This window comes from Rhinolophus ferrumequinum, chromosome 6 (assembly GCF_004115265.2).
Source record: "Rhinolophus ferrumequinum isolate MPI-CBG mRhiFer1 chromosome 6, mRhiFer1_v1.p, whole genome shotgun sequence".
NCBI lineage: Eukaryota > Metazoa > Chordata > Mammalia > Chiroptera > Rhinolophidae > Rhinolophus > Rhinolophus ferrumequinum.
In genome coordinates this window covers 98748694-98772298 of record NC_046289.1, presented here as the reverse complement: position 1 = coordinate 98772298, position 23605 = coordinate 98748694, and the positions used below count along the sequence as shown (strand labels likewise).

Here is a 23605-nt window from a genome sequence, read left to right as displayed (position 1 = left end):
AAGATGAAGGAATGGTGATTGTGACCCAGAATTTCACACCTCGTTAACCTTTCCTTTATGTGTGACAGCAAACTCACATGCCGTGTTTCCCAGAAAGTAAGACCTAGCCAGACCATCAGCTCTAATGCGTCTTTTGGAGCAAAAATTAATATAAGACACGGTCTTATTTTGCGATAAAACCGAGTCTTATATAATATAACATAATATAATATAATATAATACCAGGTCTTATATTAATTTTTGCTCCAAAAGACGCATTAGAGTTGGTTGTCGGCTAGGTCTTATTTTCGGGGAGACAGGGTATTAGTTACACTTAAGGCCTCAAAAAGGAAACTTTCTGAAAAACAAACAAACAAAATTACGTGAGGTATTCCAGCCAAATGGGAAATCAATCACATTAAGTAATTCAAGAAAGGGAAAGGCATGCTATAGTAGAAAAACATTATTGTGAGCAATGAAACCAATTGAAATCTAAGGTTATGGATAACAAGAGGGTTATAAGGTAATTATGACAATAACTGTTAAGAAAGGATGTTTAGAATAGAAAGGGCCTAAAAATTCAGTAGCCTTGAACTAAAATTTCGTGTTATTTGAACTAAATCTGGGTATGGAAAGGGAATGTGGAAAAGAAAAAGTATGGTAAAGGATTTATCTTATCTGGAAGAACAGTGATAATCTACTCTTGATAAATGTATACACGCACACACAGGCATGTTTGAGTAAGTTTGCTAAAATGTTAAACAAGAGTAGAAAGATATATGAGATACAACATATGCGTATATATAGTGGTGTGTATATATAGATGTATGTGTATACTCTACAAAGAATACAGATTTTTTTTAAAGTCCTAGGAATATACTCGTTCAAGGAATATGCTGGACACCCCCAAAAATCTCAATATAGCCTCAGATATAGAACTCTTACATGTTAACTGATTGGACTGTAGAAATTAACATCAAATATAGAAACCAAACATTACATACTTCTTGAAAAGAAAACATTAATATCAGTAAGGAATATAAGGGAAGACCAAAAGCTAATATTTTGAAAAGATTACTAAAATAACCACAAGTGTATAATATTAGAAATAAGAAAGGGGATATAATTATAGGTATAGAGGAGATTCTTAAGTTATGAAAGATAGCTCAGAATGAACTAGAAAATGTTCCAGAAAATCTCAGTCAAAATCCCAAACACCAATACCATGGGGGAAAAAACTCTACTCTTCAAAAAAGGCACCAGTCTCAGATAGTTTTTCAAGAAACTTCGATAAGTCTTAATTAGCTATGTTTTCTAAATTGTTCTAGAGCAGAGAAAGGATAAGAATAGTAAGATTTTAACATTTATTGAGTATTTAATATATTCCAAGCACAATGTTAAGTAATTTATATATTATCATGTTCAAGAAAGGAAAGCTTACAAATTTATTGAAAGAGATTATCATAAAATGGATAAGAAAACTTGACAATGAAATCACACATATTCATAAAAATTAATCACATCTATAAATACAGATAATAGACTAAATAAAATGTTGCTAAATGGAATCTAGCTATGAATAATAATAATAATAATAATAATAATAATAACAGTATATCATGACCAAATAGAGTTTTTTCTCCTGGGAATTAAAAAATGGTTCAAGACAAAGAAACCTTTGAATATAATTCATCATACTAAAAGGTGAAACGAAAGCTTCATAGAATCCAAAAGAACACCGTTCCCGAGTGTTTAATAAATATCTTTATTTGTTAAAAATAAAACAAAATGGGACGGCCAGGTGGCTCAGTTGTTCGGAGCACACCGCGGGCTCTGGGTAACAGGGTTGCCAGGGTGCGATTTCCACATGGGCCAGGGGGCTGCACCCTCCACAGCTAGATTGAAGACAACTTGAGCCGAGCTGCCACTGAGCTGAGCTGCCACTGAGCTGCCGGAGGGGCTGCCTGATGGCTCAGTTGGTTATAGCGGGAGCTCTCAATAGCAAGGTTGCCGGTTCAATTCCCACATGGGATGAGGGGCTGCACTCCCTGCAACTAGATTGAGGCTGGCGACTGACTTGGAGCTGAGCTGCGCCCTCCACAACTAAACTGAAGGACATCTACTTGACTTGGAGCTGATGGGTCCTGGGAAAAACACACAGTTCCCCAATAAAGTCCTGGAAATACCCACTATTCCCCTTCCCCAATAAAAAAAAAAATATATTTAAACAAGTAAATAAAACAAAATGACAACAAAACTCTTAGTAAACCAGAAAAGGGAGGTAACTTTCTTAATATGATTTTTTAGTTACCTAAGGAAGACAATATAATAATAAACATCATACTAAACAAGAAAACCTAAGGGACTTTTTCATAAAAGGCAGGAACAAGATAGAGTTGCTTTTTCTAATGACTATTATTCAATATTGTTCTGGCCAATGAAACAAAGCCACAAAGAAGTAATTTGTAAAAATACCGAAAAGAAAAAACCTTTTTATTATTTGCAGATGATACGACTGTTAATCTAGAAAATCCAAAAGAATTGAAAAACTTACAAGAATAAAAGTTTGATAAGATGGCTAGGTATAATTAATACACATAAATTAAGAGCATTACTGAATGCTAAAGATAACCAGTTAGAAATTATAATGGAAAAAGATTCCATTCACAATATTATTAAATATTCTAAATTTAATTATAATTTAGAAGTTCAAGACGTATGTGAATAAAACTATAAAACCCAAAAGATATAACCAGAGATGAGGCCAATTCTCTCCAGATTTATTGCAATTTCAATCAAAATCCCAATGTATATGTAAATTCTGAAACTGCATGAACTGTAAGAGCAAAAGAAAAGCTAGATTATTTTTTGCATGGGAACTTGAATTTGCCCTATCAAAAATAAAGCTACAGAATGCCTTACAGCAGTAAGGATTAGCACAGGCATAGTCACCTTATTGGCACTATTAAAATCTCTCAATAAAAGTTGAGAGAACTGGCTTTCCATTTGGAGAGAAAAGCAAAGTGAAATTTTCTACCTTACTTATACCATCCACAAAAATAAATGCCATTCGAATTAAAGACTTCCTTATAAAAACAAAACCATGAAATTACTAAAATAGAATGTAAGAAAATATTTTTAACATTGGCATGGGAAAAATGTTTCCTAGGATGATCAAAGCCAGACCATAAAGAAGAGACTGATGGATTAGACAACATAAAACTAAACACTTAAACACAACATTAAATGAGGTATTGTGTCTGCACTAGAACAAGCTCTTACAATTAAAGAGACTAACTCCTCCAAGGAGGGACGCAAATGAAGGAAAAGTGGTAAATAAATGTATGTAAAGCCGCTGGACCTCAACTTTCAAAAGAAGCAAAGAAATCCAAATTCCAATGATAATATCTGCTAATGTGGAATGGGGGTGGGGGGGAATGCATTCCATGCTGCAGGTGATAACTCTCAAGCAGGAAGCCACATTCGGTTTAGCAGGAATGCACTTGTGAGTGTTTCCCCAACGGGCAAACAATACCTTCACTTTGTAAGCAGAACAGATCCGCAAGAACAAGGACACAAAAGAATCTTACACAACAATTTTTTTTCAGGAGGTGGGGGAAATCCCAAAGTTCACATAGGTATGCTACCTTTTTGTCTAAACGGGGTAAAAATAAGGCCTCAAAAGACTACATACATACTCCTAACTGTGTATGTATTCACAGAAACTGGAAACATTAGAAACTAGTGACAATGGTTATTTGGATGAGGGAGAGAGAAGTGGTGGGAATTAGGCAGATGATTTGAGAGGAATGGAGACTTGGCCCTCTCTATAAATTTTGTTCCTAATTTTTTTTAAACACTTAATTGTAGTCTTTATCAAAAAAGGAATTAAAATCTTGTGCTGTTTAATAAAAATAATAACCGCCATACCTACATTCCCAGATAGCACGGTATTACAACTGTGACTTTTCAGCAGAAACTAACTACTTGCATTTTATCCCACTAGAATCAAACGGAGCTATACGGAGGGAGATCCCACAGCAGCACTTACGGAGAATTCCACTATTAAGATTTTCGGAAGGGCAGTTTGGTAACATGTAACAATGTAAAATTTTCATACCCCTTAACCTAGCAATGGCATTTCTAAAAATTGATCCTAAAGGAATTACCGAATAAGGTGCAAAGATGGTTCGGCAGCATTATTTATTAGAGTGGAAAATCATAAACTCTTACTATCCACTCAGGTCGGAGAGCATAAATTGTGCACATCGTCAGAGATGTTGCTTGTTGCGAGACCCTGCAAGCTCCTTATCCCACGTTCTCAGCTTTATGACCCTGGATCTCTGCTCCCCGCACCCTCTCCCCGGCTCTTGGATGCGGCCCCCCCACCGCAGCCCGCCCACTGACTCACCTCGTCAGCTCAGGGGTGCGGTGGGTGGGGTTGGAGCAGAAGATGTTGTTGGACTTGCGCGTGCTGTCTAGGAACTCGCACACCGACTGGCTGCGGAGCTCTGCCAGGGGCCGGGCCTCGTGCTTGAGGAACCACTGGTGCGCCTCGAAGCACTTGGCGCAGAGGAGCTGCTCGCACTCGAAGCACCAGAAGTCGGCTGACTCTCTGCAGCGGGTGCAAACGGCCTGTGCATTAGCGATCTGCCGGTATACCGACAGGCGCCGCTGCAGACTCTCGAAGAAGACGTTATCCAGGGCCGGCCCGAGAGTGCCTGCGAGTTGGGGCGCCTTACAGATAGGGCACTGCATGCTGGGCACTTCCAGGCATCCTGAGCACAGCGTGTGCAGACAAGGCAGCAGCTTAGGGCACTTGGCTTCTGCCTGGCAGCCCTGGCAGCGCAGGAACTGGAAGTCCTCCTCCGTGGCTTGCTGAGGGGGGACCAGAGGGGAGGAGGATGAGGCCTGAGGTCCCAGGAATCCTCAACCACCCAATACCTGCCCCAAAGGCTGGAGGCTGGAATGGGATTTCACATTCCAGTCCAGGCAGTCATAGGATGATGCAAAACCCAGGTTTATCAGCACCCCAGTTTCCCATTTACTTAGGCCTTCTCACTCTCATTCCGCAATCTATTAAGTATCTACTTTCCATCAGACAAAGTACTAGGCCCTGAGATACAAAGATATATTTGTCTTCATGGAATTCAGTTTAGAAAGAAGATACATTAAGTATCAACCTCACATAAAGTGCTTAACAGTTAGGTGGTTCTTCAAAGTTAAACAGAGATCAACCATATGAGCCAACAATTCCACTCCTAGATATACACCCAAAAGAACTGAAAACACTGACCCAAACAGATCCTTGTACACCCACATAAATAGCAGCATTATTCACAACAGCCAGAAGGTGGAAACAACCCAAACGTCCATCAACAGATGAATGGATAAGCAAATGTGGCATATACATGCAATGGAATATTATTCAGACTTAAAATGGAAGGACATTCTGACATTGCTACGACATGGATGAACCTTCAGGTCATTATGCTAAATAACAAAAGGACAAATATTATATGAATCCACTTATAAGAAATTATCTAGAGTAGGCAAATTCAGAGACCGAAAGTAGATTAGAGATTACCAGGGGCTGGAGAAACGGGAGAGGAAGGTGTTAAGGGGTACGGAGTTTCTATTTGAAAAAAACCCCAGAAATATACAGTGGAGACGGTTACACATGGTTAATGTACTTAATACCACTGAATCATACACTTAGAAATGGTTAAAATGGCAGATCTTATGTTGTGTTTATTTTACCACAATTTAAAAAATGCAAAAAAGTGCTTACTACAGTACCTGGCACCTGAAAAGTGCTCATAAATGTTAACTAGTAATGTTAAGCAATACTATCCCTAGTTGTAATTATGCAAATAATACGAATTACTGCAATCTGTGCTTTCAAACGGGTCTGGAAGAACATCGAGCTTGTGTCTAAGTAGTTCCTTCGGGTATGTAAGGCTGGGGTTTGTCCGGAAGAAGATTAAGGCAAAAGCTTACAGGAGGAAAGCCTAATAAACCCCTCTTGGTGATAGGGGTTAGGCGAGTAGAGTGTTCCCAGAGAAGGATCTGGAAGGCTTCCTAGGGGAGAAACCACAGGAGCTGGGAGGCCTTAGCTGATACAGCTCTCTTGTCCGGGCCACGGTTTCCCATTCTGAGCTGGGATTGGGTGTTTTTTTTGTTGTTGTTGTTTTTTAACCCCCACACGTGGAACATGACCCTGGCTCCAGGCGGGGACTTTAGGGCTACTACCTCCATTCTCCTAACCTGCCGGCCTTGGTCACAGCAAGGGCAAAGAGGCAAGTCGGCGGCGCGCAGGCGGAAGTGTCCGGTCCCAGGTGGCACTGCTCGGTGGAGAATCGCAGCCCAGAGTGGCTCCCTTAACTCATCCCCTCGTTCCCTTTTCTACTCTCCCCTACCCCTAATCGAGCCAAGTGGGTCAGGACCCTGGCATCTGGTTTTCCCTCTGTGTACGTGGCCAAGTTCCCTCTGCCTTCTCATCTCTCCCACCATTGCAAATCAACAGAGCCGAAACCCCATCTCCCCAAACCCAGCAGTACCTCTGTGGGGCTGTGGCCGGGGCTGCGCTGCTGGCCTGCGGACAGGGGCTCCGGGGGAGGCATGGTGGACGTGTGGGGCAGTGCGGGGTCCTGCTGGGGCCCGGATGATCGGGCGGGTGCCAGCTCCTGGGGCATAGATCTCAGCGCAGTTTCGATTCTCGGATTTGATCTCAAGGGGCGGGAAAAGAGGCTGAACGAGACTCGTGCGCCAAATGGCTGAGTCTCCGGAGCTGTCCGAAAGTGGTGGTGCCGACTCACCGCCAGCCTCCCGGGAGGAAGTGACACACGAGCTGGGGGCGGTTCAAGGGGCGGAGAAGCCGACTGGGGGTTTCGAAGACACGCCCAGGGCGGTGAGGAGGAAGGCGGAGAGGAGACGCACAACTGACCTGGGGGTATGATCCGGACGATGGCCCAGCCAACCTGGGGGAGGCATCCCTTGCCCTCCGCTTTGAACCTTCCATCAGTTCACAGTGGTACAGCTTTGTGCCAGCCCTCCGCTGGAAGTCGGGGGACACAGAGATGAGCCACACGTGACTCCTGCTTTGGAGGAACCCCAGATCTAGTGAAAGGGCAGGCCCTCAAACGGAGATTTTTCACACTGTATTGAGACTGGCTGGAAAGGAGATTCCTCAGCTGGGACTTGAAACGGTGGGAATTCACCAGGGATTCAGAGATTGGGGAGACACTTTAAACAGAGCGAACAGCATATGCAAAGGCATGGAGGTTTGCAACAGGAGAGCCTGTTTAGAAAGTAGTTTGGGTTTTTTTCTGATTTAAGAGGGGACCCAAGAGCTATATCGGCCCAGGAGTGGGCTGGCGCAAAATCAAAGCTAAGTAGATGGACCAGTTTTATAGGCGATAGAGTCAGGTTGGAATCCAGGTACAGCGTGATGTGTTTGTTGTGCATGTTGTAAAGGTCACTCAGACAACCTAGGGGCAGGTGGCCTGGTCTAGGACAGTGGCTGTGCGATGCAAGGAGGGATCTGAGTCAGAGACACTGGAAGGACACGAGTGGAGATGAGGAGGACAGGGTGATGCCTTGCGTGACAGTTGGAAAGGCTGGTGTATCTGAGGCAGTGGGGAATAGGGGGAGGGGGAGAGCTGGTGAATGGGTATGAAGAGTGAGGAGAGAGCAAGTTAGCTATTGGCCAGCAGAGATGCATGCCAGACCCCCACCTGGTGAGGGGAGACTGCACAGCTCCAGGCGGCCTCACTGGGCCAGTGCCCCTGACTTCAAACTTCAAATCATCCCAACCGCTGTGCTGGCTCTTGGGTACCCATTCTGTGCTCAGTTACAGCTTGGAACAGGCTTGAAGGGATGGTGATAGGGCACTGCTCTTGTAAAAGTTTATGAAGGTGTGTGGAGGAGAAATGGGGGGAAACCCAAGTTCCCCGGGACTGTGTGAGGCCCCAGGAGCCGGCCCTAACCTCCAACCTGATCAGTACTCCTAGGGCTTTCGAATCAGGCCATCAAACTAGGAAAAGCCAAAGATGGTGAGCAGCCATCTGCAGAAGGGACCTGGAACTGGGCTATGGCTGGGGGACTGAGAGGCATGAGTAGGCAGACTGGCATGTGCCCGAGACAAGGAAAGCTTTATTAATTTCTTCACTCTTTTGAAAGACAGCCTGCCTCAATGCCCTATTGGAAGTTAATGCTTCTCAGATTAAATCCGCAATTTGCATTTGGGTTTGCTCAGGCGTGGAGAGTCACATTACCTCTGGGTACCTGGAACAAGGGATGTGCTATTTCGAGACCTGCAGGACTGAGGATCCCACGTCTGAGATGCTCTGGAGGGCCTGCCACGTGGTAGCTCTGTGCTAACCCTCCACTCCTTACTCCACCGTGCTCCCTGAGGTCTGCACATGAAATGTCTCTCTTTTTGTGCCCAAGTTCAGGCCCTCCCGCCCCACCTTGACCACAGTAACCTGGTCAACAAGTACTGAGATCCACTCTGTGCCAGTACCTGTTTGCTGGGCAGTGGGCACACAAAGTGCAATAATTTGCTGACCATGCCCTGGAGATACTGTAATTCTGGATAAGTACCCCTCCCCTCCCAACACACACATACACACACCCAACCCAGTATGTGAGTTTGGAGAGGGAGTGCTGAGAAGACTGGTACCATTTCCTTGATCCTGGAGAGGATTCGGCTCCTGAAAAACCCCTTACAAAGCCAAGTTCCTCTCATGCTCCTTTTCTAAGGCCCAGGCGGAACATGCAGGAGAAGGCGAGGACTCCTGCGGGCTCCCAGGAACGCAGCTCACCGTCCCGCCCCGCCGCCGCAGTTCGGTCCTCCTAGAGCAGGTGGCGCTGTGCGACGACCGGAGCCTAGCGGGCCAGCCTCCTCTTGCTGCGCGCCGGCGGGGCACGGAAACCCGGAAGCGGGGGCCGCAGGGGGGCGGCGCAGGGGCTGGCAGGTCGGGCCGCGCTCTTTGAGTGGGGGTGTGTCCCGTCAGGAGTCATGCTCGCCAGGTCTGGGTACCGGCCGCTGCCGTTGGGGGACTTCGACCGCTTCCAGCAGTCGAGCTTAGGCTTCCTGGGCTCGCAGAAGGGCTGCTTGTTCCCGGAGCCCGGCGGCGTGCAGACGGAAGCTGGTGAGTGGCCGCCCAGCACTGCGGACCCCGGGGGGACCGCCGGCATCCCCAGCGCGAACTCGCTGCCTGTCAGGAGTCGGCTGCTCTAGCGCTCGCACTCTAAGAGGAGGGAGCGAGACGGGCCGGCACTGGGCGCTGGATGCTGGCGTTGCGCGGCCCTGTCTGGGGCTGTGGGGCTGCAGCTGCGGAGCTCTTATCGTCTAGGAAGGCTCGTGCCACCTCGTTCCTCCTCCGCTCTTATCAGCTCTGCTTGCTGGGCTGTGGGCACACAAAGGAGAATAATTTGCTGACCGCGCCCTGGAGAAACCGTAATTCTAGATAAGCACGCCTGCCCTACCAGCACCCGCGTACACACCTACCCCAGTTCGTGAGTTTGGAGAGGGAGTGCTGATGTCATTTCCTTGATTCTGGAGAGGATTCAGCTCCTGAAAAAACCCCTGCAACGCCAATTTCCCCTCATGCACCTTTTCTAAGGCTCAGCGGAAACATGCAGGAGGAGGCGAGGACTCCTGAGGGACCCCAGGAATGCAGACAACCCTCCCTTTCTGAAGAGGAGGAAACCTGGGCATAGGTTTCAAGTTGCCGTTTTGACTAGAAAGAAACCAAGGTCTAGCCATAGAAGGTCATCCGCACACGAAGGGCACTTGGCTGCAGAGAAATGGCAGAATCTTCACCCCCAGGACACCTCTAGACTAGACACCCTGAGCTTGAACATCTCCCTGTTTCCTGGTGGAGATGCACTAGCCAAAAAGGCCCCTAGTGGTCTGTGGGTCTGCTCTGGCCCTGTCTTGCTTCAAAGCCTGAGTTCCACATTCCAGATCCCACATTCCTCAGCCTCACACCAAGCCGTGGAGGATTTGGTCCCTCCCGGGCCCTCCTGTAATGACAGCTGCCCCATCCAAGGGTTCCTTTCCTGCAGGGGACACGTGGATCAGGGCCAGGCAGGAAAGGAGACAGTATCCTGGGGTTCGGAGAGCCCTGAGGGTGTGCGGTTCCTGGGAAGATGGAGCAGAGGCTCCAGTCTGCTTCCCGTCCAGGGCAGGGAGGAAAGCAGAGCAGATAACCTCATCCCAGATTCTGAGGCTGCCTCAGCTTCACTCATCCTGGGCTCCTCTTCAGGGGCCAACACCCTGGGCTCAAATGAGCCTCCTCTTTCTAGTTTGCCCCTCCCCCATCTCCCACCTGAAGCTCTTTAAGTGAAGCATTCATTTGATGGTCCTTAGGGCATTAAAATGGACTGAAGAATGTGAGCTAAGAAAGAACATCTTAGCCCTCACCTATGGCTCCTATTGGTGAGTCATTAATGCTTTATCCCTTTGGGCTAAGGCATTATCTGCAAAAGGACTCCTTGAAAGCACACTTCTGGGACTGATGGTAGAAGAGGGATGAGTTATGCAACAGCAGTCAGTTCAACTCAGCTGGTGTTTACAGATGCCCAGATGCGCCTGGCTTTGTGCCATGTATGGGAAGGCAGTATAAATCAGACAACAAGACTGACTTACGTTCTGTCTGCCCAGTGAGGAGAGCATTACGTGGTTTGGCTTCTCAGATCCAGTGGCTGTTGCCCAGAAGAGAATAGCCTTGTGAGGGTGGGACTTGCACAAAGATATGGGAATATTAGGCAAGGAGGCAGATCGAGAGCCCTGAGAAAGAAGGAGCTGCTGAAGTGGGAGGAGGTCGAAAGGTACATTTGACTACGTTCACTCTGCCTGCAGTTGGCACCCCTTGCCTGCCTGTTCTCTTTCCCTAGATGCTCCTCAGACCTGGCCTTCCTGCATCTGCCACGGTTTCATCAGTTTCCTGGGGTTCTTGCTGCTGCTGATCACCTTCCCCATTTCCGGCTGGTTTGCCCTGAAGGTGAGGATGATTGGGTTGGCCTCAGAGTGGCTGGGTCTCACTGAGAGCTTTGGCATTGATGGATGATGGACAAATTCCCTGTGCTCTGCCCCCTTCCCTTAAATATTGTACGAGCACACTTCTGCAAAACGGACTGGGCAGGGAGTGTTCATTCCCATGTTTCAGATGAGGAAACTGAGGCTCAGACTTGTCCGACATTGTACTGGAAGCTGAACTCCCAAGTCCTGGTGTCTGCTGCACACAGATGTCTTTGCCCAATCTTCCTCCCTTTGGGTTATGCTAAATTAGAAATGAAAAACACTCAAATTGGCCCAGCAGGTAATGAGTGATAGGAATTCAGACCTGGTTTCCACAGCGAGTGGTACAGAGAGGGAAAAGGCTGAACTGTAGTTGAGGATCATAGCTGCAAACTGCGGTGAAGGTGGAAGCCCAGGCAAGTCTTGCCCTCTGTGCGGCCCTAGACCAAAGTCAACTTGTCTAGACAGCTTTTGAGTTTGGTGTGGTCTGGAAGGGAGTTCTTAGAAGGTCCTAAATCCTAGTCCTCAAACTTTCACTAAAATGAACACTGTGTGACCTTGGGTAAGTCACTTTGCCTCTCTGAGCTTCATTGCTCAATCGGGACATATTTGCTTCTTTGAAGACTCTAGGGACCTGAAGTTGGCGGAGCCCTTTGCTTGGGGTTGCTGGTAGAGCAGCCAGACTTTGCTCCTAACTACTCCAAGGCAGACATTTCCTGGTTTGAGTCATGTCAAGCTTCAGACCACAGAAGTGCAGCGTTCCTCTGGGGACCAAGTCAGCACTGGTGGTAGTTGAGAGCCTGGCTTCTGGAGTCATTCAGAAATACGTTCAGACCTTGCCTGTTTCACTTAGGGGCCGTGTGATTTTTGAGCAAGTCACTTAACCCTTCAGAACCTTGGTTTTCTGAAGGATACCTGACACCGCGCAGGGTGAGGGAGAGACAGGTGAGGGAGGGCCCTGGGCAGCATCCTTGCCAGCCTGGGCTCGCTCTCACTCCTTCCCTTGCCGTTGCGGACAGATAGTGCCCACCTATGAGCGGATGATCGTGTTTCGACTGGGCCGGATCCGCACCCCTCAGGGGCCTGGCGTGGTTCTGCTCCTGCCCTGCATCGACTCCTTTCACAGGGTGGATCTGAGGACACGCGCCTTTAATGTCCCTCCCTGCAAGGTGAGGGGCGTCTCGGCTCCCCTGGACAGAGGGAGTGGGGCTTGTGCAGAGGGTATTCTGGATGCCTGGCCTGTGAGTAGCCAGCAGAGGCAGGGAGAGGGCTTGGGAGGAGACCAGAAAATCGAGGGTAAAGGCTGGAAGGACGTCCTTGTTCCATATACATAACCCCGTGCACTTGGGGACACCGTTTTGTCCGTGAGGCACTAGCTGCCAGGCGGTGGATCTAGCTGGGTGGGTTCAGTGGGCCCGACCTCCCTGCAGCCCCTCGAGTGTCTCCTCTTTCGTGGCCTCCCCCAACAGCTGGCCTCTAAGGACGGGGCTGTGCTGTCCGTGGGAGCCGACGTCCAGTTCCGCATCTGGGACCCAGTGCTGTCCGTCATGACTGTGAAGGACCTGAACGCAGCCACGCGCATGACGGCCCAGAATGCCCTGACCAAGGCCCTGCTCAGGAGGCCTCTGCGGGACATCCAGATGGAGAAACTGAAGATCAGCGAGCAGCTCCTGGTAGGCAGCTCCTGAGGGAGAGCTGCGCCTGGGCCCGACCTGGCTCCGCGCACTTTGGGCACACACCAGCCCACTCGGCCTCAGTTTACCATGCGCCCCGAGAGTGTGGCACCTTGGAAGAGCTAGGGTCTGGGTGGGACTATGAGTTGAAGGGAAGATGGGCACAGACCACAGTGACCTGGGGAGCAAGGCCAAAGGCACTCAGATGGGTGGGGCCTGACAGGAATGGCTGCCCTTCACTGCTGTGTGCGCGTTGCCATGGCAGCCCTGGGCCTCAGAGGCCGCCGGCCTGGCCACCTTCCAGGGGGCTCTGCTCCACGGTGCAGCGCGTGTATTTTTGTGGTTTTGTGTTCCTTGTTCTGACAGACCAAAGGGACACGAGGACATTTGGACCTTTTCCCTGCCTCTTCTCCATGTGTGAGCAATCCTCTACACTGGAATTCACCTCAAATCCTTCTGTGACAAGATGGGGTAGAAATGGATACACAAGTGGCAGTGTGTCCCCTGCTGCCATGTCCTGACAGGGGAACTCGGGTGCAGTTTTCCCTAGTCCCCTCAGCTCTGCTTTCCCCAGAGAGCTGTGGTTAGAGGACAGGAGGGGGAGTGGGGTAATGCCAGTCCTGGAGGTCCCAGTCCCTTCAGGAAGTAAATCAACAAGATGGGTGAAATTCCCGGAAAACACTGCTTGTGAACAGTAGCAATAGCATTTTATAGTTTCCCAAGTCCTTTTGCCCGCCCCAGTGTATCTCAGCTTTATATTTTGCAGCAGTCCTATACACCTCACTCCTATACACCTCACTCCTATACACCTCACTCCTATACACCTCACTCCTATACACCTCACTCCTATACACCTCACTCCTATACACCTCACTCCTATACACCTCACTCCTATACACCTCACTCCTATACACCTCACTCCTATACACCTCACTCCTATACACCTCAGATAACAAGTTGACCAGCCATTTTTATTCATGGAGCCATATTCCATTTTAATGTACCGTTAGGAAGAGAAAACTGATGGCGGCCTGTTGCACTTGGCTTTGAGCCGAGAGAGGTAGTTTGGGGGAAGTCAGTCCCACACCAGGATGTTACGGTCATTTAGGGCCCATTGCCCAGACTGAGTTGGCCCCTGGTGAGGTCGGGTCAGTGCCTGTGGTGAAAATGAAATCTCAGGAAAGCCAGCACAGCTGCCGTAAGCCCTGCTTCGGGCGTACACCTCTCATTCTCACTCCTCTTTTTGCATGTGTTTCATCTGGAGGGATTGCATTGTCCCCACCTCTCACTGGCCAGGTCCTCCTTACCTGCTCCAGGCCAGCTCCGTCACCCCTCGCTGCCCTGGTCCAGCCTCCCACCCCCACCCATCCCTCTGCTACTGGCCTTGCCTCCTAATCCTCAGGAGAAGAAACCGTAGGACTAGAACCCTTTCAGCTTCCTCCAGCATCGTCCCTTCAAACTCACCACCATCTGTGCTGGGTGTCCTCCCCTGGCAGCAGCCACTTCCCCTGTGAGGCTCCTCCCTGCTCCAGCTGTGCTCTGGGCCCAGAACCTGGCTCCCTCCCTGCTTTCATCCTCTTCTTCCTTTCTGCCTCTCTCCCTGTTCCTTCCTCCTCTCCTGTCTTTAGTCTAGGATCTCCCCAGGCTCCCAAGATAGACATCATGGTGACCTCCCTCTTGCTAACGCACAGGGCACTTCTCAGTCCCTCGCCTGCTTCTCCTGGCAGCAGCCTGGGACTCTGGACCGGTCCTTCTCTCACTCCTGATCAATTGATGGATCATCTGCTTCCCCTCCTTCCATTGCTCCACACCCCTGCTTTCCTCCTCCCTTCCTGGTCACTCCTCCTACCCCTTGTTCTCCTGCCTTTCAGTTTCCAGGTTTCCAACAATGGCCTCATTTTATGTGTGACCTCCTGGGGCTTTATGCTACCTCTGGACACTAATTATTTACACCACTCTGCCCCCCTCTCTCCTGCACTCTGTACCCATGTATCCAACTGCCTGTTGGATGGTTGGCTGTGCCATACACACCTCACGCTTAACGTGGGAGGCAGTTATCATCCCTCCCCGCCCCGCCCCCAAATCTCCGTCTCCCTCTCTGTCCTCCTAGGCGAACGCCCACGCTCATGATCACGCAGGAACCCACCAGAGATCTGGCTTCTCCACTGCTTCTCGCCGCCCTCCCTGTCGCCGCACATCAGGCTGCGAGCCGCCCAGGGCTTCTCCTTGGGGTCCCGTTGTAGCTCCATGCAGTTCCCAGCGCTGTGCTCCTCCCGCAGTGCGTCTTGGCTTCACAGCCACGTCTCTGCCTGACACCACACCCGCAGTATTTCTGCCTGAAGTTTGAAGCAACATCCTGCTTGGTCTCCTTCCCTCTACCCTCAGCCCCTCCAGTCCGGCGTCCACGTGGCAACCAAGAGAACCTTTCCAAGTAGCAAGTCTGCTCTGAAGCTCCCTAGTAAACCCCTGTCTGGGGCTCCGTGTGCTTCAGAAGCGAGCAGGAGCAGCTGCCTCTGACCCCTCAGCTGCCTCCAGTCTCCCAGCCCACACTCGAGTGTTTAGCTAAAGGGAACTGTGCTTACTTGCAGTTCCAGAACATTCCAGGTCCTCTCTGGGCTTGTGCACATGGTGTCCCCATTGTCTGGAAGGTCCTCCTCCTGCGCTGCCCCTTCACCTGACATCACCCCGCTCACGGCCCCATGCCCTCTCTGGCCTGCTGGCTGCTCATTGCACCACCGCGGGGTCGGCCTTGCCTCATGCCTGCATGCCCAGGCAGGAGCTTCTCAAGGGCCAGTGTGGTTTCTCATGGCCGCCGTGTCCACGTGTGGCTATACCAACCTGCCCTGAGACGGTGTCTGAATGAATTCTGTTTCCCCCCGTGCTGTCCTCCAGCTGGAGATCAATGACGTGACCCGAGCCTGGGGACTGGAGGTGGACCGCATGGAGCTGGCAGTGGAGGCCGTGCTGCAGCCTCCCCAGGACAGCCTGGCTGGGCCCAGCCTGGACGACTCCCTCCAACAGCTGGCTCTCCACTTCCTTGGGGGAGGCATGTCTGCAGGGGCAGGAGGTGCCCTGCCCCCAGGGCCAGGTGAGGAGGCTCCCGGAAAGGGTGGGGGCTCAGCAGGGCTCTCAGTTTGGTGCTTAACACAGGCGGAGCTTTGTTACTGGCTCTTTTAACCAAGCACCTTTGTGCAGTCCTCACCCTGCCCACCTGTTCAGGACCCCCGATTCGACAGCTGACCAGAGCTCAGGCCCTGGGCAGAATGCATGGAGCCTTCATGGCAGGAAGCAGCAAAGAGTTTCACATCCAAGGCTAGAGTAGCTTAGAAATGGCGTTTGGGGGTTAAGGTGGAAAACTCAAGGGTGGCTTCTTAGCAGAAGCGGAAGTTGAACTCGGACCTGATGGGGATGTAAGCGGGAACTGCCGCTGAGGTACAGACCCGTCCTCACCTTGGCAGCACGTGAGCTCTCTCTGCCTCCTGCCCCTCCGCTGCAGACACCGTGGAGATGGTAGACGAAGTGGAGCTTCCTGTCGGTGCTGGAGCTGGCTCGAAGCAGCCTGTGGCCGAGGGGCTGCTGACGGCTCTGCAGCCCTTCCTGTCGGAGGCCCTGGTCAGCCACGTTGGGGCCTGCTTCCAGTTCAATGTCATCGTGCCTGGTGGCACCCAGAGCACCTACTTCCTGGATCTGACTGCAGGTGCCGCTGCCCTCCCTGCCCTTTCCTCCCACTGCCCTCCCACCCCCTAGCCCTTTTTTAGATGCCCCTGCTCCCGCCAACATTCGAGGGTGAGCCCATGGCAGTCGTGGTCAGACACCATCTGCGGACAATGATTATCCCGGCCTTGGTCCCCCCGCCCTGTCCTCAGTAGCAGGACAACTCAGATAGCCGAGCTTCCTGTACCAAGAGCCCTGCTCGTGCTGTGTGCCAGGCTCTGTGCGGAGTACTTTTCGTGCATTATCTCACCTACTTCTCTCCACGAGGCTATGATTTAGGGATTATCATTCCCATTTCAGCAGTTTGGAAAGTGAGGCTCTGAGTGGTCACACAGCCAATAGGACTTAGACCCCGGATGTCAGAACCGGAATGCCTAACCCCTGCACTCCTCCCGATGGGACATGCCAACCCCCTCTTCTCCACCGTACAGCTGCCCCCCTACTAACTCAGTTTTCTTTTTCCCCACAGGACAAGGGAGGGTGGGACATGGGGTGCCTGATGGCACCCCTGACGTGGTGGTGGAGATGACTGAGGCGGACCTGCGGGCCCTGTTGTTCAGGGAGCTGCGGCCCCTGGGGGCCTACATGAGTGGACGGCTGAAGGTGAAGGGCGACCTGGCGATGGCCATGAAGTTGGAGGCTGTTCTCAGCGCCCTGAAGTAGCAGCCTGGGCTGACCATCCATAGCCCAGCCCAATCCTGGCACTAAGCCAGGGGGGCGTCTTGGAGGAGGAGGCATTGGCTCTGCACTTTGGATTATTGAGGCCCTGAGAAGTTTCAGGCCAATCCAGGAGCCGATGAATGGAGGTGGGAGAGGCTGGGAGAGGCCGAGTCGGGCTGCCCTGCTCCCCTGACCTACAGTGGTTCTCTGGACAAGCCTTTGCCCTCCCCCCCCCAGTCCCCTGCTGAATACCCAGCCCTGAGCCGGGTACACGGCACGATGACAGGAGAACCAGGCCTGCTGTGCTTGGCTGGCTACCTGACTGGACAGGCGGGGCCTACACAAGCAGCCTGACAGCAGCTGGTTTGGTCCCAGTGTGAGGTAGCAATTCAGGTGGCCCAGGCTCCCAGCTCCAGTGGGCGGGGATCAGAGAGGTTGGGGGAGAGAGATGGAAATGGCCACCAAGAAGAGGTCTGTGCAGCGAGGGGGATCTGGGCCCCCCTTCCTGACTGTGGCCCAGCCCAGGCCAGTGGGGTGGGAACGGCAAAGAGTGGGGCCTGCTCCTGCCCTGTTCTCAAAGACCTCTTGACTTGTTCACCAGCTCTGTCTTGCATGCCTGACGGGCCGGGCAAGGGCTAGAGCAGCATGAAGGCGAGCCCGGCCCTTCCTGTGCTGCCACCAGAGGCTTGAAAACTCAAATAAATGTGCTGTTTACAGAGTTTTGGACAGCAGTGGGGGCGTGGGGGTAGGCGTTCCCCAGGCTGTGCCGGGCTCCCTGCGGCCAGCCAGGGACCAGGGCCCTGACGGCTGATGCTCTTGAATCACCCACAGCTCCCCTTCTTGCCGAAGTCCTCAAAGCCCCGGGGGCAGGAACGGACACTCTGTTCCTCTTTCTAGTGGGGCGGAGGTTTGCCAGGAAAGAGGGTTTAAGTGTGTCACAGCTGGTCCCGCACACATGACCCCATGTGGGGCAGGGTGCAGTCACCAGGTTCAGGAGAGCAGTCGGGGCTGCTCTCAGCTTTCCCTCCTGTTACGTCGCGGGACACTCTCCACCAGCAGAAGGGAGGGAAACGAGGAGATGAGCAGGGAGGCTTTCTGCTCTGTGCCCCAGCCCACACCCTGGGACGCCAGAGGAGTGGTCTTTCACTTCTCCAGTCCTCAAAAATAAATCAAAAAATAAAAGAAGGGGCGGCCAGATGGCTCAATTGGTTAGAGCGTGAGCTCTCAACAACAAGGTTGCCGGTTCAATTCCCGCATGGGATGGTGGGCTGTGCCCCCTGCAACTAGATTGAAAACGGCGACTGGACTTGGAGCTGGGCTGCGCCCTCCACAACTAGTTTGAAGGGCGACAATGACTTGGAGCTGATGGGCCCTGGAGAAACACACTGTTCCCCAACATTCCCCAATAAAATCTTTTTAAAGTAAAATGAATCACACTTCCTGAAGAGGCTTGGGAAACCCCACAGAAATCCGAGCCCTCCCTTTGAGGGTCCTCTCCAGCTTCCTTGGCAGCAGGCTCTGTCCACTTTGCCCTTTTGTTCCTGCCAGTGCCTTCTGCCTCTTGTATATCCGCCCAGTACAGACGGCTCACCCACCGGGTTCAGCTCCCAGGCCCTTCCCCAGGGGTCTGAGGCCCCAGCCTGCTACCCCTCAGCTCATCTGGAGGCCTCCCAGCCCGGCTGTCTGCTCAAAACCTTCCCTGCCATCCCCGCTGGCCACATTCCTGCCACCCTGACTGAGGCCGAGTGGGAATGGTCCTCTTCGCTCTCGCCTGTGCCCCTCTCCACTGAGGCCGTCATCGTGCCCATTCCCCACCGTCTGTCACTTTCTTGCACAGGCGCCTGGCCTCCCACTGGAACCATGAGCTTCGTGCATCATCGCCCTCAGTTCCCTCCGTTGCTGCTGCACACGGCACACCAAGGGTTAATGGACAGTCGAGGCAGCTTCCTTCCGAAACCAGATTTTCTCTGTGGGCGTGGGAGGATCAACATAACATTTAGGGGAAACTGAAACTAATAGATGTCTGTGGAGGCCTGCTGCCAGTCAGTAATGCCCCCTCCTGGGGCTGTTGGCCACTCCTTGGCGAGGCCACACCTCCAGGGAACGGTGCTCACGGGCTCAGGGGCCCCTGGGCTTCCGAGGACTGAGCAGGAGGAGGCCTGGGGTGGGTGGGGGAGGGTGTCCATCAGAGAGGGCTTTCTGAGGAGGTAATGCCTGAGATCTGCAGGTTCACTGGTGAGGAGAGAATAAAAGAAACGGGGGGAATCATTGGGCAGAAGGGAAAGCCCCTGTGGACAGAAGAGACAGCTGGGCACCCTGATTTGAGGAACTGGAACCTAAAGCATGAGGGGGATAAAAATAGTGTTACTGTGTGCCTACTATGCCCCTGCCCTGGACAGACTGCCTCCACAGTACTTATGCTATGTTGATGTACTAATATATAATGTATCATTTTGATGCTACTTTTTAAATAAGTATTTAAATTTTGAATAGCTAGTGTGGTCACATGGTTCAAAAATTGTTTTAAATTAAAAAGGCATACTATGAAAATTATCCCTCATATTCCTGACTCCATCCACATATTTCCCACATCTTCCTCCAACCAGGTATCTCCTGATAATAGTTTGTTGGTTATCTTCCAGAAAAAAAATTTTTTTAACATATATATCAGAAAATCCAAATATATATCCTTTGGATTTTTATTACACAAGTTGCAACATAGCAAACACAGTGTTGCTTTGTTCACTTAACATTACACCTTGAGAGTTTTTCTGTATTAGCTGGCACACACAGACTTCCCCCATCTGGTTTTGTAGTCACATAGGATTCCTCGGATGGATGTGGATGTAGCATAACTTGTTTAACCTGTCTTGTATTGATGGACACTTAGATTTTGTTTTTGAGTTTTGCTATTTCACACAACGTTGCAATAAGAACCTTTAACATATGCTATTTCAACTGTGGTTGAGTTTATCCATAAAATAAAACCCTACGAGGGAGAGGCTGCCAGCTCAAGCCTTTGTGATTTAGTACATTGCCCAAGTGCCCTCTCTGGGGTGATTCTAACTGACACGCCCGTCACCAGTGATGAAGAGTGTGCTTTTCCTCGTAGCCATACCAACACAGTGTGGTATTAAACTCTTGGATTTTTTGACAATCTCGTTAAGTGAAAAACTGCGTCTTACTGTAGTTTTTAAAAATTGTTCAACTGTTTATTATTTTTTAAGGTTTGTAGTTCCAGTCCCAGCAAAAGCACAGGGTTTTTTTGCTATCTTCCTCCAGCATTTACTTTTTTTTTAAAGTATAATACACTAAGATGCACCCATTTTAAATGTTGTTCTTGATGTGTTTTGACAAATGTGAACATCCGTGTAACCACCAGCCACCACAATCAAGATATATTAATAGAATGTTTTCATCAACTCACCAAGTTCCCTCCTGTCCCTTCCCAGTCAGCCCTCATCGGCCCCCAGGTCCAGGCCACCACCGATCAACTCTGTAACTATTGGTTACATTTCATTTTTGTAGAATTACATACAAATGAAACCATACAGTATGTATTCTTTTTTTTTTTTTTAAGATTTTATTGGGGAAAGGGAACAGGACTTTATTGGGGAACAGTGTGTACTTCCAGGACTTTTTCCAAGTCAAGTTGTTGTCCTTTCAGTCTTAGTTGTGGAGGGCGCAGCTCAGCTCGATGTCCAGTTGCCATTGTTAGTTGCAGGGGGCGCAGCCCACCATCCCTTGGGGGAGTCGAACCTGCAACCTTGTGGTTGAGAGGACGCGCTCCAACCAACTGAGCCATCCGGGAGGCAGCTCAGCTCAAGGTGCCGTGTTCAATCTTAGTTGCGGGGGGCGGAGCCTACCATCCCTTGCGGGACTCGAAGAGTTGAACCGGCAACCTTGTGGTTGAGAGCCCACTGGCCCATATGGGAATCGAACCAGCAGCCTTAGGAGTTAAGAGCACGGAGCTCCAACCGCCTGAGCCACTGGGCCAGCCCCCAGTATGTACTCTTTTGTGTCTAGCTTCTTTCCCATCCTGCATTGTTTTTGGAGAGTCATCCATGTTATGATATGTATCTGTAGTTTTTATTTTCAGTAATATTCTGTGTTTTGTGTCAGGCTCAGCTTATCAATAACCAGTGATGTGGCTGGACCGGCCCTGGTGGTTCTTGTGATTACAAGACATCCTTCAGCAATAGCCGTCAGTAAACTGAAAAAAACAAGCTTTATGACTCACATGGCCTGGAAATTACACAGCACACCTGGGGCCATACACCGAGGTCAGGGTGGGTGGGAGCGAGAAAGTTAGCATGGACCTGGGGTGCTGCTTTTATTGGGGTTGAGGGGGGCCTAGGATTCACAGGCTCACCCTTTCTTCTGCCTCTCCCCGGCCCACTCCAATTCAAGCCATTGTTTCTCAGTCTAGTTGTGTAGGACCCAGCTCCCTGGCCCATGCGGTATTATGAGCCTTGCGCTCCCCCGGCTGAGGCAGTCGGTCACCAGTCGTCGGTCAGCCACTCACAGTGGTTCACGGCAGCTTTCGCTGGCTGCTGATGACTCACACTGGCTGCCGGCCGCTCACGGCGGCACACAGTAGCCCACAGCAGCACTCAGCAGTCCACTGCAGCTCACGCCAATCTCTGGCTGCTCACCGCAGCCCAGCTCCAGGGAGAGTTGTTCACAATCTTTACTGTAGAGGGCGCAGCTCACTGGCCCATGTGGGAATCGAACCGGTGACCTCAGCATTAGGAGCACAGTGCTCCAACCACCTGAGCCACCGGACCGGCCCAGGCTCACTCTTTATTGGTGAATTTAACACAGAAGAGTGGTAATTTAAACAATGAACAAAGAAAAACAAAACCAAGTAGCCCGAATGGCCAGTTATTGAAATTAACCAAGGTCTCTAAAACAAAGGAGCCTCCGTGTGGGAAGTAGGCGGCCCTTTATCTAGTGGCTGGCAGTGCGTTTAATCGAGTTATTTGAAGTGGAAGCCTCTTTGAAATGGGTGGCTCTGCAATCAAATCTTAAGTCAAGCACTTGCTTTACAAAAACAAACAAACAAACAAAAAACAACTGTCGGGGCTCACACTACATATCCTGTTGTATGAATAGATGCATGATGGATTCTCCCATTCGTTGGACATTTGAGTGGTTTTCAGGTTTTGATTATCAAAGCACCTCTGAACATCTGTGTACAAGTCTTTGTATGGACATATGGTTTCATTTGGGTAAATACTTAGGAGTAGAATTTCTGGGTCAGGAAACTGCCAAACCAATTCCACAGCAGTGGTGTCAACACTTGGTTTTGTCAGTATTTTTAATTTTAGCCACTCTAGTGGGTGTGTCCGATGATGTCGAGCCTCTTTCTATGTGCTCACTGGGCATGTCTTCTTTTGTGAAGCGTCTATTCATATATTTTTCCCATTATACCATCTTATTGGTATAGCATTAGTTTTAGCCGTAAGAGTTCTCAGTCTAGACTCTGGATACAAGTCTCTTACGAGGTGTGTGTCTTTGGGATGTTTTCCCCCACCTTGCCTTCCTAAATTCCTGATGCTTTAACTTGACAAACAAGTGCTTAATTCTGATGAAGTTCAATCTATAATGTTTTAATGGTTAGAAGTTTTGTATCCTATCTTGGAAGTCTTCACTCATCCCAAGGTCTGGAAGATTTTCTCCTATGTTTTCTTCTGAAAGTTTATCGATTCAGGTATTACTTTTAGTCTCTGATCCACTTTGAATTACTTTTTGTCTATGGTATGAGAGAAAAGATTGAGGTTCTTTTTATCCCCCCCATGTGGATCTCCAATTATTCCAGCACTTTTTGTTGAACAGGTATCTTTCCCCCATTGAATTATGTTGAAGCCTTTTAATTATCCTTTCTCTTATTTTGCGTTGAACATTTTGTAGCATGTTTAAGAGCCACTGTGTTTCCTTTTCTCTGAACTGTCATTTCATGGACTTTGTCCATTTTTCTAGTGTTAGTGGTTTCTTTTCTTTTTCTTTCTTTCATTTTCTTTTTTTTTTTACATCTGAGAGCTTTTCAAATGCACAGGAGGTGAGCTGATTTTGATGCATTGTAAAGTTCTTTTTTAAAAAATACCCAGTTTGTTGTTTGTATTTTGACTTTGGTGGTGATATTTTTCCATGAAATTTGAAAAATGTATTTTGTATTTGCATTGATAAATATTTGATAGCTTTTGGATTTGAGTCATAAGTGAAAATCCTTCATTCTGAGATCATGAATGAATTCCATGTACTCTTGTAATTTCATTTTTTACATATAAATTTTTTGAGCCATTTGGAATTTAAATGGGGGGGGGGAGAGAGAGAGAGAGAGAGAGAGAGAGAGAGAGAGAGAGAGAGAGAGAAAGCGTGAGAGAGAAGGGAGTTTCTAGAGGAAAAGAAGGGAAAGCGATCTTGAGCCCTGATGGAGGCATTAGCTGTGGAAAAAAAGTGACACCCACCCTGAAGAAAGAAGGGAGGCAGTGAGGACAGGGAAAATACGCACCCACTCTCACATCCAGCCTAGCACATGGGGTGAGGC

General features: G+C 49.8%; 2 protein-coding genes across 8 annotated transcripts in view; one reads left to right on the top strand and one right to left on the bottom strand.

Annotated features, from left to right (window-relative positions):
- The window catches only part of PML (PML nuclear body scaffold), a 35432-nt gene extending 28612 nt beyond the window's left edge, over positions 1–6820 (bottom strand). For 3 of the 4 annotated variants that reach the window (XM_033107689.1, XM_033107687.1, XM_033107690.1), the window contains exons 1-2: positions 6540–6803; positions 4391–4857 (exon numbers count right to left, since the gene is read on the bottom strand). In XM_033107689.1, the coding sequence (XP_032963580.1) occupies positions 4391–4857; positions 6540–6674 (602 nt within the window). In that variant the 5' untranslated portion in view covers positions 6675–6803. Of the gene's footprint in view, positions 1–4390; positions 4858–6539 lie in introns of all 4 variants that reach the window. The other variant, XM_033107688.1, reaches the window with a different exon arrangement.
- A 1012-nt stretch (positions 6821–7832) lies between these two features.
- Positions 7833–18297, top strand: STOML1 (stomatin like 1). Of its 4 annotated transcripts, XM_033109481.1 has the most exons (9): positions 7833–9134; positions 10885–10991; positions 12028–12177; positions 12478–12681; positions 13048–13098; positions 14792–14959; positions 15574–15769; positions 16178–16378; positions 16865–18297. In XM_033109481.1, exons 1-9 carry the CDS (start codon positions 9002–9004, stop codon positions 17056–17058), a joined length of 1404 nt encoding a protein of 467 aa, XP_032965372.1. In that variant the 5' UTR covers positions 7833–9001; the 3' UTR covers positions 17059–18297. The 4 variants fall into 4 exon arrangements, with proteins under 4 accessions (XP_032965372.1, XP_032965373.1, XP_032965374.1 ...); XM_033109482.1 differs by lacking the exon at positions 13048–13098 and having other exon boundaries at positions 7838–9134; positions 16865–18296; XM_033109483.1 differs by lacking the exon at positions 14792–14959 and having other exon boundaries at positions 8871–9134; positions 16865–18295.
- Positions 18298–23605: the final 5308 nt, after the last annotated feature.

Excerpts from the sequence above, each read along its gene's own strand:
- STOML1 (XM_033109481.1), top strand. The coding sequence starts at position 9,002 with ATGCTCGCCAGGTCTGGGTACCGGCCGCTGCCGTTGGGGGACTTCGAC. Across the intron at positions 9,135-10,884 it reads CGGCGTGCAGACGGAAGCTG|ATGCTCCTCAGACCTGGCCT; the intron begins GTGAGTGGCCGC and ends CTCTTTCCCTAG. Across the intron at positions 12,682-13,047 it reads AGATCAGCGAGCAGCTCCTG|ACCAAAGGGACACGAGGACA; the intron begins GTAGGCAGCTCC and ends TTGTTCTGACAG.